Below are 14,612 nucleotides of genomic sequence, written 5' to 3'. Positions count from 1 at the left end.
CGAATAATTCTATGTTTAACGTGGTTTGGAGAGATGATGTTCAGCTTTGAATAAGGTAGAAGAAATATTACTACAAAATTGTATACTTTGCACTGTCATGTCAGAATAATTAATTATTTTCTTTATATTAACATAAGCTTAATTGAAGGCTGTAGGCTGAAATTTTATTATTAGCAGTTAATAAATCGTTTCAGATTACGTCAAATAGTAAAATGTAAAACAAGAATGTTTACAAATAATAACATCAGTATGACTCACGATCGATACTATAATTTTCATGTAGTAATCGATCTAACGGAATAATTATTATAATTTATTATATATCTTAAAGAATAGATGAGATGATTTCTGAATCTTCTCGGTCTATAGATCTATAGTTTGGCTTTTGATTTCGCCATTCATTCGATGCAATTCAAACTTCTTTTGAATGGAAATCCATTCAAATATAAATATATTTTATAAGTTATATGATATAGTTCGAACTTCTAAGATAACTTCCAAGTTCAGTATCATCCACATCAAGAAATAACTAGTAAAATAAAGACGTAACTTGAAATTTAAAGCCATATATACATATGTAGTTACGAATATATATTTTTTTTTATTTAACTGCCTTCATTATTATAGTGTCCAGAGCATTCATAGCCATAAAGAAAAGAAAATAATATGCAACGATACGTCGATTTAAATTCAACTTTTTTAAAAACTTAACTGGCATTTGGAACCTTTTGCACGCCTCATAAGCGAAGCGTTGAGGTGGGTACTACCACAGTATTACAATATTATTTCCTACAGTAAGGAATCGCCTTTGATGTCGCGCGATGCCGCCGCCAGCGTAGGTACTTACGCTGCCACACGAAAATACGCTAGGGTTGCAACAAATGGGAAGTAAAACAATTTTGATTATTAATATTATGATGAAATCATTTATTCATATGTACATTCAAAATAATTGCGATTATTAAATCTGATGTAATTATTTGTTCATAAATATATAATTACAGATATTGCACTGCTAAATATTATTTACGTGGACACTTTATTTTTGGATGTTCTTAATTGTATATTATACCATTTAACTAAGTAATGCATTCGCATTGGGATGTACAATCTGATTAGAAAATAATGAGGACAACATATTATACATAGCTTTGATTTTAATTCAACAGATACAATTAATACAATCTTTCTGAAATATTGTTTCCTTCTGGGATTTCAATGTAGATTTACATCAGTAAACGGAACAGTTTTTGCGCGTCATAATAGAATATGTAAGTACCTATGTATAATAAAATTATTACACAAAAAATACGACTGCGTCATCCTTTCGCGATAGTTAATGCAAACTCAGCGTGATTGCATTAAGCGGCCCGCGTCGCCCGACCCCCCGCCAGTTCCCCTCCGTTTCTCTGCACAAGTACATTCGTCGCCATACTGTAGGATGGTAATACTGTGGTACTACTGTCACTTCGCGCAAAACATCTGATTTTTCAAACTTAAAATGTCTTTATGTATCATACATTGCACTTGTAAGATAATACATACACACACATATTAAGAAAAAACACTATTTTTAACGTTCATGATATTTTTGATGTCATTTTTGTTATTTAAACTAGTTAAAAAACAGTTTAAAAAAGTTCTGTCTTGGACGTCCGTGTGTCTGTATGTGCGGATCCTTTTTCTTGTTAACACGATAGCGACGGAAATACTGTACTAATCGAGTCTTTTTTTTTCTCTTACGCTTGAGTATGCTCAGGAATAGAACCCTTTCATTTTTCAGGGTCTGATTCGATGTGGTTTAATTGTTATTAAATAAACAAAAATAATAATTAATAAATATTTATTAAAAAAATTATGAGGCGTGCACTTTTGGATTTTCCAAATTATTTAAGTCTAACTTCGATTCAAACCTTTTCCTTAAAGTCTTGTGAAGACAATAATCATGCCCACAGTCAGATCACGTATCCGGGCCACGCCGGGTCACTGCGGCGAAATCACTTTCACATTCTATTATCAATTTAAAGGTCATGCTTTTGTTCGTTTTTATTCACGAATCGTGCGTTAAGGTTCATTTGACGCATCTTGCCCCCAAACCATGGTGTTTAAAGCAGTGTTATTTCCAGTATGGAAAAATGACAGCGCTATATATGTCATCTAGCGCCATCCCTCTCCTACACTGGATATAATACTGCTATAAGACATCATGGTATAATCCCTGGTACTTAATAAATAAATAAAATAAATAATACTTTTTAATGCGCTAGGTAATATAGATAGAAGAAAGAAAAGATATACAAAACTTAAAGATTTTAGGCAACTGAGGTTTTAGAAGTCTAAACACGGCATATTTTCCAATCAAAATAATTTTTATATATGTACTTAACTTTGTATTTATTTAAATAACATTAATTTTGTCAGTTGTAGTCCGTATTTACAAAGAATCTAGTAGAATCTAAAACAAATCAAATACAGTTACAGTATAGACTTTTTCCGACAAAAAAAATAGATTCAAACTAACATGACAGCAAAACAATACAAACTACAGTATAGTTATTACGTATAATTTAACCATAATTATACCGTGTTGAGATGTTGTAATTAACACTGTAATTTGTTTCTAAGCTGTTAAATGTTAAAGTACTGTTGCAAGGGGTCAGGAATACTAATTACTAGAGCATAACAAAGGACTGTTTTCTACAGCTTAGTGTTTTAGTTATAGTAATTATTATGGGTTATTATTGAAAAGAACATTTGCCTTAGTTGTCTATGGGTTTTAACGTGTTTATTTTAAACTAGCTGGTGTCAAGCTTTACTGTGTTAGTTACTCAAAAGCTGTTTTATTTGTAATATATTTACGTAAAGTCATATTTTTCATAACTAAGCAAACCTCAATTGTTTTGATAGTTATTATTCAATATTATGTGGAAAAATTTAGTCATAAGTGATATAGATTATATTGAAACTTGACTTAAAATAGTCATTTGTTGTTTTGTTAAAATTATAGAAACTGAATGTTATTTTACAGAACTATGGTCACCCATAACACCGCCGGATGGCTGGGTGCTATTATCAACCCCACCAAAAGAAGATACAACAACCAAATCAACTACAACAACAACAACAACAACAACAGAATCAACATTAACAGAAGCACCCGTGACAGTGCTCACGCAATCCTACACATCGCAAGCACAATCCGAAACAACACAAAGTGTAACAACACAAAGCGTTACCTCACAAAGTGTAACAACACAGAGTGTTGCAACACCTGTAACAACAGTATCAACGCCAGCAACAGAACTGTTGGAATTCACAGTTAATGTGACGTTGTCGCCAACGGTACCGCCAACAACAGAATCTGTTGTTGCGGCCAATGTTACACTGAACGAAACAACAGCTAGTGAAGGTAAGTAAATCGTTGAAGTACTGATACTATTATATACAATACGTATTAAAAGCGCAACTATAATAGTCTACTATTATTAATTATTATTCAAACTAAAAGTATGTACATAGTTATTTTAAAGAAAAAGTCTAATATGTTTAAAAAATTCACTAATATAAAAAAAAAGAATTTGAAATGCATGCAGATTAATATAAAATTCGTTTTCACGCGATGTGAAGGGACTGTATATTTGTTTTTATGTTTGTATTTATGTTTCAGGACAATCAAGCAACACGACAGAATCAACAACAACGGTAACAACAACCACAGAAGCAACATTCAACACGTCCAATTATAAAGATAGTAAGCATGTCTATTTGTTGTTTAAACACAATATATGTATATATTTTTTTAATTGAGAACCATCAAATCAAAACATTTTATCCTTGTTACCTCTGTTAGCTACCACAATCGAGAGTTTCGTACAGGAAATTATTGGGCGTCTCATCAAAATAAAGCTACTCACGGAAAAATAGCTTGATAGTAATCAAGTGCAAAAATGGGCGATGAATCGAACTATTATTATATTATCGAAACAAAAAATAAATAAATTTATAATTCTTTATGACACAGAATTATCTAGATATACATTTTCTAATGATCTTCAATCACAAATAAAGTCTCTACATTGTAATTAAGTAGCCATTTTCTTGACCTAACCTCGATATTAAAATACTTCCTTGTACGGTCAACAAATCAATATTTATTTTAGAATAGAAAAAAAAATATTTTTTCTTTAAATAAATATGGTCGTTTAAAAGAAATTGATGATAAAACGAGTATATAACTTTAAACTTTCTGTCAAGCACCACTCCTCTGTGGAACGACCTCTCTAGCTCAGCATTTCCGGACAGATACGACTTAGGGTGCTTCAAAAAGAGCGTACATGGTCTTGTGGGTGATTATGGGCGGCGCCAATCATCGCATTAATCCGGTGACGCGCCAGCTCGTTTGCTCGTTAATACATAAAAAAAAACTTTTGCTTCTAAGTATTCAAAATTTATACAGATAGCTAAAAGTAGTGTATATACTTACGTAGGTATAGTAGAAACATATAAACAAAGAATTAACAATAATTACATAATATAAGCTTAACCATTTAACTTCCGTATTCAACCACATGAAGATTATTTTTGCGGTTGTGGTTAATAATAGAAGAGGTTTATTACCATTTACCATGGTCACAAACAAATCGTATTTAAAAAATGCATTTAAATAAAAAACATCATACATTTATCAAAAGTAAAGTGACTTTATTTATCATATTATCTACTAATATTTAGGCATTAAAAAATAAAAATAAATCATCGTGCTGAAACCGCAAGAAACTACGAGAAAATTGTCTTGAATATTATCGTGTATAAAATCGCTTTTAAAATACTTCTAAAATTCAAATCATAAAAGAAACAAAACAGGGAAGCATTTAAATAATAATCTTGCAATGAAATCTTTTCCTTCCTATCAATCTGATAAGAAAGACTTATTTTAAAATAAGTAGTGCTCTTCTGGTTGAATAATTCCATATAAAAATATATTACGCAATCCTTACATTAATATCCTATTAAAAATTCCGACCACAATTTTCGAAAAACCAATTTGCATTCGCCAAAGCTACGGTCAAAGCCCGACAAATGTAACCGCGATCTCCCGTGCGTAAATAACAATAAAAAATATATATTTCGCATTAACACATTACAAACAATGACTTGAGCTGTCAGAGTTCGCGCGTGAATACGGCCAAGGTGCAAGGACGTGTATCGGAACGATTTTAAATAAAAAAAAAAACATTACTTTTTCTTTTTGGCGGGAACTTTTGATTGCTCTAATGAGGTTTTATGTTATGTTTTGGGAAATATTGTACCTATATTAATATTGAGTGATTGCTTGAAAAAGTGTCATTTATAATTTTCCTTTATTGTTGTGTAAGGAAGTGGAACCTGTTTGATATTTGAACAAGTGCAAGTTTAAGTGTATTGTGATTCGTGGCACACTGAATCGGGCAATGGCCTACCGAAAATGGCAACGCTTATCCGTAGCTTTGCAGTCATGATTATACTTTTTAATACTTACGTTGAGCACAGATTGTTCTTGTATAAAAACAGTTCAGTTTCGTAACGGCAGCGTCCAAATTGGTTCTTTAAGGACATTTTTGTGAACAAAAACACTTCCTACTGTGTAACACTAATTTAAACATTTTTCAAATAACATCACTACATTTAACGGGCTTAAATAATTATCATTAGCAGAAACACAAACATTGCTTTGTTTCGAATGAAGACGTTCCATTCCATTTTGAAATTCTCGTTATTCTGTAATCTATGACAGACAATTTTTCTTTTTTCTTTTATGCCTTTACTGGCTAGTGTTCTAAAAATAGTTGTTATATTTCCTGGTGTGTAAAGAAAAGTAAATAAAAATGATAATAAATTCTACGCTAATGCTCCTGGCAGTGTGCGGTCGTCGTATGTGGCCGCAAGGACGTATTGTTGGTGGCGCGAAGTCCGGCTTCGGTCAGTGGCCGTGGCAGATATCCCTGCGGCAGTACAGGACGTCGACGTACTTGCACAAGTGCGGGGCGGCGTTGTTGAACGAAAATTGGGCAATTACGGCTGCGCATTGTGTGGAACAGTGAGTATTTGATTAACAGTAGTGTTTTAATAATGATGGTTTGGTTGTTGATAGTTGTTTATGGGGAACTTTGAGGTTGAAGGAATATAATGCTAAGTATGTCTAGAAGTGCAGACTGTAGATAATACAACAGGAATGTGTGTATAGGGGTACATAAATGTAAACTGTTGTAGTATTAATTATTTAATAAATATGTAATTACTAGGGATGTAACGATACCGATACCGATATATCGGCCGATATAATCGACAAGCCGATATATCGGTATCGCCGATAATAAATCAACCGATACCGATATTTTTTTATTAAATTCTTTCTTTTCTTTTATGTTTTTGCATTGTATTCATTCATATTGTTTTATTTCTGTTTCTGTAATAGTGTTAAGGAAGAGCGGAACCTCCTGACACAAGCATTTTATTTGCTTACTAGGAGTGTTCCAATCACAAATTTGTTTATGTAAAGGAAATAAATAAATAATTTTGAATTTTTTTAATTTTTATCGTGATAACTTTTTTAAAATCGTTTTAGTCGGGTGACATGTTCATAAACTTGTGTCACACCAAAACCTCACGAGCGCGATCGCAGGTATAACGAGAGAGAGACGGACGGATCTCCCGTTTCATTTCGAGCCCTGCCACTGCATTATGTTATCACGTAAACATCTCGATCGTAGACCTACTTTACAAACAACCAATTTTTTTATATTAAAAAATTCAAAAACCCGCGCCCAATGAACGATGCGGGAGGCCGCCCGCGCGTGCGCACTTCTTTTCTGAAAAAACTCTACCAATAGTAAACTTTTATTAGGTACTGATTGTGTGTGTATTACTTAAACTTTGTAAAATAATAATACTAAAATAAATGGTTTTGTTGTTTTTTGATTTGGAATTTTTATTTAAAAGAATACGATTAACAGTTGTCTCTGTTAAATGTTGGTAACTTTTTATGCATAATTCACTATTTATTTTTCTACCAAGCCATCGATATCGGTATCGGTATCGGTATCGCCGATACATTACTACAAATATCGGTATCGGTATCGTATCGGCAAAATCATGTATCGTTACATCCCTAGTAATTACCTACTTTAAAAATCTATTAATATGAAAACGGAACATTGCAATCGACATCATGTATAAAAATGCATTATTCGTAATTTAATAGCCGTTGTATTATGCATTAATTACTGCAATGTGCCCTTGACCTTAGCATAACATTATAATTACATATATTAAGAAATGCAGCTACAATAAAGCAATTTTTCTACTCCCAATGAGAGTATATACTTACAATACACGCAATAGATGGCGCTGTCAGCATTCTGTCAGCTTGTAGATCCCGCTATCGTTATTTTTTCCCGAGCTAGTAAATAACCCCTACCACGAAATTTCAGCATCGCTTCTCGGCCTTTTGGCTAAGATCAAAGTGTAGTATCTGTTCTTTTCAGCTTAATATCTGAAAGTTCCCGCACAGCGGGACCAGTATATTAAACTGATTTTTGTGAAACGACGGGATGTTCGGGGCTCGCTCCACTCCCGTCACGGGTCGGCCCGGCATTGAAGTGCCGCCGGGATCGGCCCATATAAAGAAACCAAGAAAATTACTCAATTGAACTAATTCAATATTGATTAATAATTATAATTATTATATTTGATATATCAAAAAATCAGTATATATATTTCTGTAAGATAAGGACATGACATTTAACACAATATATTACGATTATAATACATTTAAAATTTAAAATAAGATTCATAAGCGTGTTTTCTAGATTTTAAACTAAATAATTATCATCTTGATTTTGATAAATCTCCATAACAATTTACAGAAAGATGTTCAGATAAAACAATAATCTTCGTCCTTCTTAAAGGTCACATGTCTGAAGTCTTTGACACGTAGGGTTTTATGTTATGATATTATCTGTATTTCCTTCCTGTTCACTAGTTTTTGTTAAATAAATAATTTTCATTTTAATACAAATTAAATTCTCAGAATGTGAGTAATCAAAATACAAAGTGACTAGAAAAAATATTTATATTATAATTATGTCGAAAAAAATACGTCACACAGAATTGAGTGTGCATGTGTGTGTGTGTGTGTATTTTTTTTGTATAAAATAATTATTAAAAATGTACCGATTTGTCTTTTCTTGATATATTATCATAGTTTAGTATTGCCCATGATTCCTGTGGAAATGAACGATGAATGTGCTCATTCATTTCGTTCATTCATCATTATTATATTTTCTATACAATTTTCACTATATACATACTACTATTTAATTATTTCCCAGTGTACCCCCATCAGAACTACTAGTACGTCTTGGTGAACACGATCTAGCGAATGAGGAGGAACCGTACGGCTTCGCGGAGAGACGGGTGCAGATCATAGCTAGCCACCCGCATTTTGACCCGGCTACTTTTGAATATGACCTTGCTTTGTTGAGGTAAGTGTTTTATTGAAGAGAGATTTTATGTTACAATAATATATTAAGTTTAGTCAAGTTGACCAAAACGTTACAATAGATAAAAGATGATGTTTTTTCGAATTTTTGTAACGAATAAAATAAAAAAATAAGTGACCGATTTTAAGAGATGCTTCACCTGTTCTCATATTATTCCTCAGTGACATAGGCTTATTAAATTTTTACAAAAAGGACCCGGATATTGATAATATTTCTGAAATATAATTATTTTGAACAAAACTTGTCGATTTTTCAATTAAAAAAAAACATTGCTTTATAAATCATTGTTTTTTATCAATAAATACCTACTAGTTATCAGGGAGGGATCGCCTTTAGCGATGTTTATGTATTATCAATTGAAGCTATCCTTAACAATAAAGTATTTCGCATTTCATTCAATACTAATTAATATTATTCCAGATTCTACGAGCCAGTGACATTCCAACCGAACATTATCCCCGTGTGTGTGCCCGACAATGACGACGATTACGTCGGCAAAACTGCCTACGTGACTGGCTGGGGGCGACTGTATGACGGTTAGTAGTGAACGAATGAACAATAACTTTGTACTGACTTGTTTATTTATTAATTGCACTTTATTTATTACACTTTCCTGCACTAAAAATTAGTTTCCGAATTAGACTAAAATTAAAGAAAGAAAAATAATCTAGTTTTTATAATATTACGGTATGGTGTATGATTCTGTAATTTTCAAATTCATAATACCTATTTATAAATTGCACGTACAGGTATAAATTTTAAATAAATATAGAAATGTATTTAACTAATATGTTAAAAAATAATTTGGAAAATCCAAAAGTGCACGCCTCATAATTTTTTTTAATAAATATTTATTAATTATTATTTTTGTTTATTTAATAACAATTAAACCACATCGAATCAGACCCTGAAAAATGAAAGGGTTCTATTCCTGAGCATACTCAAGCGTAAGAGAAAAAAAAGACTCGATTAGTAAAGTATTTCGGTCGCTATCGTGTTAACAAGAAAAAGGATCCGCACATACAGACACACGGACGTCCAAGACAGAACTTTTTTAAACTGTTTTTTAACTAGTTTAAATAACAAAAATGACGTCAAAAATATCATGAACGTTAAAAATAGTGTTTTTTCTTAATATGTGTGTGTATGTATTATCTTACAAGTGCAATGTATGATACATAAAGACATTTTAAGTTTGAAAAATCAGATGTTTTGCGCGAAGTGACAGTAGTACCCACCTCAACGCTTCGCTTATGAGGCGTGCAAAACTGTCGGAATATAATTATAATTTTTAATCAACTGTTCCACTAACTCAGCTACACACAGATAATATAATAATAAATAAACCAGTATAAAATAATCGATTAGCTCTCTTTGACCACGACTTACATATCTTTATGTTTGTCTATGAAATGAATAAAAAAAATGTTTTATGTATATAGGTATGAAAATTCTCAGCTATAAGTTTTCTTTCAGCAGTCTCAGACTGATTACTCTTTTGTATGTACCTACAATATTCATTGTTAGCTTTCCGCCCGCGGCTTCGCCGGCGCAGTCAAAGAAAAACCCGCATAGTTCCCGTTCCCGTGGGATTTCCGGGACTGCGTCATTTTCCCGGGATAAAAAGTAGCCTATGTCCTTTCTCGGGTATCAAAATATCTCCATACCAAATTTCATGAAAATTGGTTCAGTAGTTTAGGCGTGATTGAGTAACAGACAGACAGACAGAGTTACTTTGGCATTTATAATATTAGTATGGATTTATTTAATTTAATTATTTAATTCCAGAGGGCCCACTCCCCAGTGTACTCCAAGAGGTCGAAGTACCCGTGATAAATAACACAGCGTGTGAAGCGATGTACCAAGCCGCGGGATACAATGAACATATACCGAATATATTCATTTGTGCTGGGTGGAAGAAAGGTGGCGCTGATAGCTGTGAAGGTGAGAGTTTTGTGATTTTAGTAATATACATTTTTGCATAGACATCTCTTAATTTAAACGATTTTGGTTCGTTTAATACAGATAGGTATGCATAAATTAAAAAATAAATATTTATGTATAAAAAAAGACGAGTTGCACTCCGGGAGTGCCGGCAAAAGTGAAAACTTGATTATTAACGTTGAGCATGTTTGATATTTTGGAATGGTATCCGTCTTACGCTTTTTCGATCAGGTCACGTGTCCTGACGCGAGTTTAACATTTTATACCCATTACAGAAAAAGTGCTCAACGCCGCTAAAGAAGTTTTCACTTCAAAAAAGGGAATTGTTGCATTGAAATATATTTATCAATCACTTTTTTGCGTATTCATGTCATTCATCTTTTTAACGGTTTTTAATCATTAAATTTACTTGCATAATGCATCGTGTATGAGCGTTCTTTATACGCATGCCATAGATTAAAACTTACACAGGCGTAAGTTTCTACAATTATATTATTTGTACGATATTTTGAGTATTTACTTATTGTACTTATTCACATACTGTTTAATGACAATGTTCTCAAGAGTTGTCTTACAAAACATATTTCCTCCATTCATTTCGGTCATTCATTCATTGCTTTTACACATTATGTTATGTAATTAATAAAAACATTCACTTATTTTTGCCTTGTATTCATTTATTTGTAAATTTATCATCTGACTGAAAACACAAATGAAATTCAAAAATATTGCGTATCCATTATATTAATTAATTCCTTCATTCATTCATTCACAGGTGACAGCGGCGGGCCAATGGTGATACAACGGGACCGCGACGACCGATTTGTACTCGGCGGAGTTATATCATGGGGTATTGGGTGTGCGGAACCCAACCAACCTGGTGTTTATACAAGAATATCCGAGTTTAGAGACTGGATCAATCAAATATTGCAGTTTTAGTGAAAAAAAAATAGAAAAAACTGAACAAAATCCCAAAAAATTGTGATTTTAAGGAAAAAACTACTGCTTTTGTGAAGATAAATGGTTAGAACGTGAAAATAATCACAAAAATTGTGATCTTATCAGTCAAAAATACCAATTTTGTAAAGACTAATTATTGAAATTTTAAAAAATCTCAAAAAGTGTGATTTTAACGCTCAAAATTACAAATTTTGTTAAGATATTGGTTAAAACGTGAAAAGAAATCCCAAAAATGGTGACTTTATAACGATTTTGGTGAAAAAACTTTGATTGATACGTTTTTACACATTACAGTGTATACGAACACCGAAGTTTGTGGGAAAAAGACAAAGCTGTTGGTTCGTCTAGCGCCATCACTTTCCGACACTGGATTTATTCCTGCTTTAAGACGTCAATTTTTGCTTCATAGAAATGATTAAAAGCAGAAAAATATATTAATTTATTACGGTATTCCCGCTTATTAAAAATAATAACTGAACTGGATAGAACAGCGGTAGATTACCAGTATTTTGGTGTATATCGACGGAAAATACTCCAAAAAAATAATATTTGTAAAAAATATTATTATGATAACAAAAAATTGAGAATTTTATAAAAACGATCTCCGTTTCTATTATTTAATTCTAAAAGTAACGAAAAAATCAATGAGATGACAACGAAATTGTTTTCTAAAAATAATTTATGACTTGTAATGTTTACTAATTGGAAAAAAATGACTTTGGTCAACAAATGCATAGTATTTAAATTAATTTTTTGTTGGCTAAAAACATTTAAACTATTTTATTCATAATAAAAAACTATTATTTTTGTAAACACAACTATAATGATTTTTAAAAATAATGCCTCTAACAAACATATAAGTAACATATTGTACAGGCATTTTTTTCTAAGCATCAAATCGACAATGTAATTTATTTTATTAGGTAAATAATAATATACAAATAATCGCCAAAAGGTATTTGTATTTTTTGTATAAAAATTCTAATTTGTTGTGTTCCAATTTTTTTATATTTACTTAAGATAATTAAGTAAAATAATGTTAAAATTTGAGCCAATACGTATGATATTATCCGTCCATTGTAGTCTTAGAACTTTGTAAATAATTGATATTTTCGTAAATAATGCATTTATTATTTTTCTATTTATGACTAGCCATAATTTTAGGTAAATGAATTTTATTTTTACAACGAATTTAATTATTTATAAATAAATATAATACTACAAATATCACGTTGTTTTACTTTACCTTCTCAGCTTCTCTTCAAATCATCCCTACGTAATAATAAATCACAATACAGTTTTCATAAAGTATTGTAACTAAAAATACCTAATCCATACCATAATATTAAATACTACACAAAAACATGTACTAAACCTAATAAGCTAATATTATATGTATTAAGATAGGTTAGATGGTATTAAGTAACCTGAAGATATTTTTTTTTCATGTTTTAGAAAAGATCCATCTACTAAATAAAACAGACAGATTGTATTTTAAAATGTAGAAGACGCTTTTACGGCATTTGAACGCCATCTAGTGTTATGATTAGTGTTTCATGAAACTTGAATCGCGATGTACATATTTTTTGCGTCACTCAGTATATATACTGCATTTTAAGCTTAGTAAGTGTACTCGCTTCGGCAGTACATATACTAAAATTGGAACGATACAGAGAAGATTAGCATGGCCCCTGCGCAAGGATGACACGCAAAATCGTGAAGCGTTCCACATTTTTTTGATACTTTTATTTTTAATTTTCATGTTTTCATTCTATAGTCTATACATACGCAATACGCGTTAGCTCCTATTCAGTATTCTGTAGCTATACAAAACAGTGTGCAAATTTTCGATGGGTCCGAAATACTGGCAAATTTTTGAAGTGAAAACTTCTTTAGCGGCGTTGGGTATAAAATCTTAAACTCGCGTCAGGACACGTGGCCTGATCGAAAAAGTGTAAGACGGATGTTTTTTTTTTTTTGTAGCCCTTATATTCCATGCGTAAGACGGATACCTTTCCAAAATATCAAACTTCACCACTTCTGCCGGCACTCCCGGAGTGCAACCCGTCTTTTTTTTTTGAAAGAGAAACGCATGAGAAACGTTACCTAATTATAAAAACTGTGTGGTTTTATGAAACCACGGTAAAAGTGAAACTGTTCGAACGGTTCCGAACACTGCTTATACGGTATACCTACTCGGCAGCCGACCGTCACGCGACATGCGTAACACAGACCAAAAAGTTAGAGACGATGTAATAAAAGTTTCACTTTAAAAATTGTCAAGAATTCACTTGCTTCGTCCGGGAATGGAACTAAAAATTAAAATTTATTATTTCGTTCATATCATTTAATATTTTCTACACCATTATATTATATATTACATCGTGACCGATTTCAATAAATTATTCACCAACAATAATCTACATTTATTTTAGCCGCTATATTATTGCACGCGGTTGAACGTGATGCACGTAGGGAAAGTGGTAGTGCTCTACTTTTGCTTTACGAAAAGTTCACGAATAATTATTATTATTTTGATACGTTTTTCATTCAAACATTTGAAATAATATTGTCAAAAAAATGTGGAACGCTTCACGATTTTGCGTGTCATCCTTGCGCAGGGGCCCTTCTTATCTTCTCTGTATCGTTCCAATTTTAGTATATGTACTGCCGAAGCGAGTACATTTTCTTTACCTAAAATATTGTATATAAACTCAGTGACACAAAAAATATCTACATCGCGATTCAGGATCAGCTAATATGTAGTACTTAAAAATGCTACTAGAGGGCACAGAAACCATAACCAATCGTGAACCATAGATTAAAATTTAAATCTTGAACTTTCGAGACTTTTTCTCACAGTTTTTCGTTTGTATTCTTAGTAATTAGATTTGAATTATTTGTTACACTTTCATGCGAAAACCACCAATACGAATTTAGATGATACTTAAATTTGATAAAGCGCATTCACCAGAATAATGCACGAGCTTATAGACGGAGATTTTTGACCGCCGGTAAAACAAAGAACAGTTGGTAATTATTCAAATATTTCGTATTTCTCAATTATTTAGTCAATTCTCATCTTTCAAATTCATTTAAATAAAACACGTCGAAAAAAGCACTTTTATATTTTTTATCAATTTGGAATAACTGTAAATTTTCACTCAA

General features: G+C 31.8%; 1 protein-coding gene and 3 non-coding genes across 4 annotated transcripts in view; 3 read left to right on the top strand and 1 right to left on the bottom strand.

Moving 5' to 3' along the window:
• Np (serine protease notopleural) overlaps positions 1–12,105 on the top strand; it is a 34,714-nt gene extending 22,609 nt beyond the window's left edge. The window contains exons 4-10 of the mRNA XM_090117490.1: positions 3,029–3,409; positions 3,668–3,751; positions 5,899–6,076; positions 8,370–8,522; positions 8,961–9,076; positions 10,329–10,484; positions 11,260–12,105. Of these exons, the coding sequence (XP_089973616.1) occupies positions 3,029–3,409; positions 3,668–3,751; positions 5,899–6,076; positions 8,370–8,522; positions 8,961–9,076; positions 10,329–10,484; positions 11,260–11,423 (1,232 nt within the window). The 3' untranslated portion in view covers positions 11,424–12,105. The remainder of the gene's footprint in view (positions 1–3,028; positions 3,410–3,667; positions 3,752–5,898; positions 6,077–8,369; positions 8,523–8,960; positions 9,077–10,328; positions 10,485–11,259) is intronic.
• Positions 7,471–7,663, top strand: LOC149896613 (U2 spliceosomal RNA). The gene has a single exon (XR_016458332.1). It is a non-coding gene; the product is annotated as a U2 spliceosomal RNA (small nuclear RNA).
• A 968-nt stretch (positions 12,106–13,073) lies between the features above and the next one.
• Positions 13,074–13,180, top strand: LOC149896611 (U6 spliceosomal RNA). Its single transcript, XR_016458331.1, has one exon. It is a non-coding gene; the product is annotated as a U6 spliceosomal RNA (small nuclear RNA).
• Positions 13,181–14,020: 840 nt separating this feature from the next.
• Positions 14,021–14,127, bottom strand: LOC149896610 (U6 spliceosomal RNA). Its single transcript, XR_016458334.1, has one exon. It is a non-coding gene; the product is annotated as a U6 spliceosomal RNA (small nuclear RNA).
• Between the last annotated feature and the right edge of the window lie 485 nt (positions 14,128–14,612).

Source organism: Colias eurytheme, chromosome 28, assembly GCF_061535395.1.
Source record: "Colias eurytheme isolate Ceu_HAF_F1 chromosome 28, ilColEury1 Martin Lab GWU primary, whole genome shotgun sequence".
Classification (NCBI taxonomy): Eukaryota; Metazoa; Arthropoda; class Insecta; order Lepidoptera; family Pieridae; genus Colias; species Colias eurytheme.
Note: the sequence above shows the minus strand (reverse complement) of the source record. Positions and strands in the feature narration are given on the sequence as shown.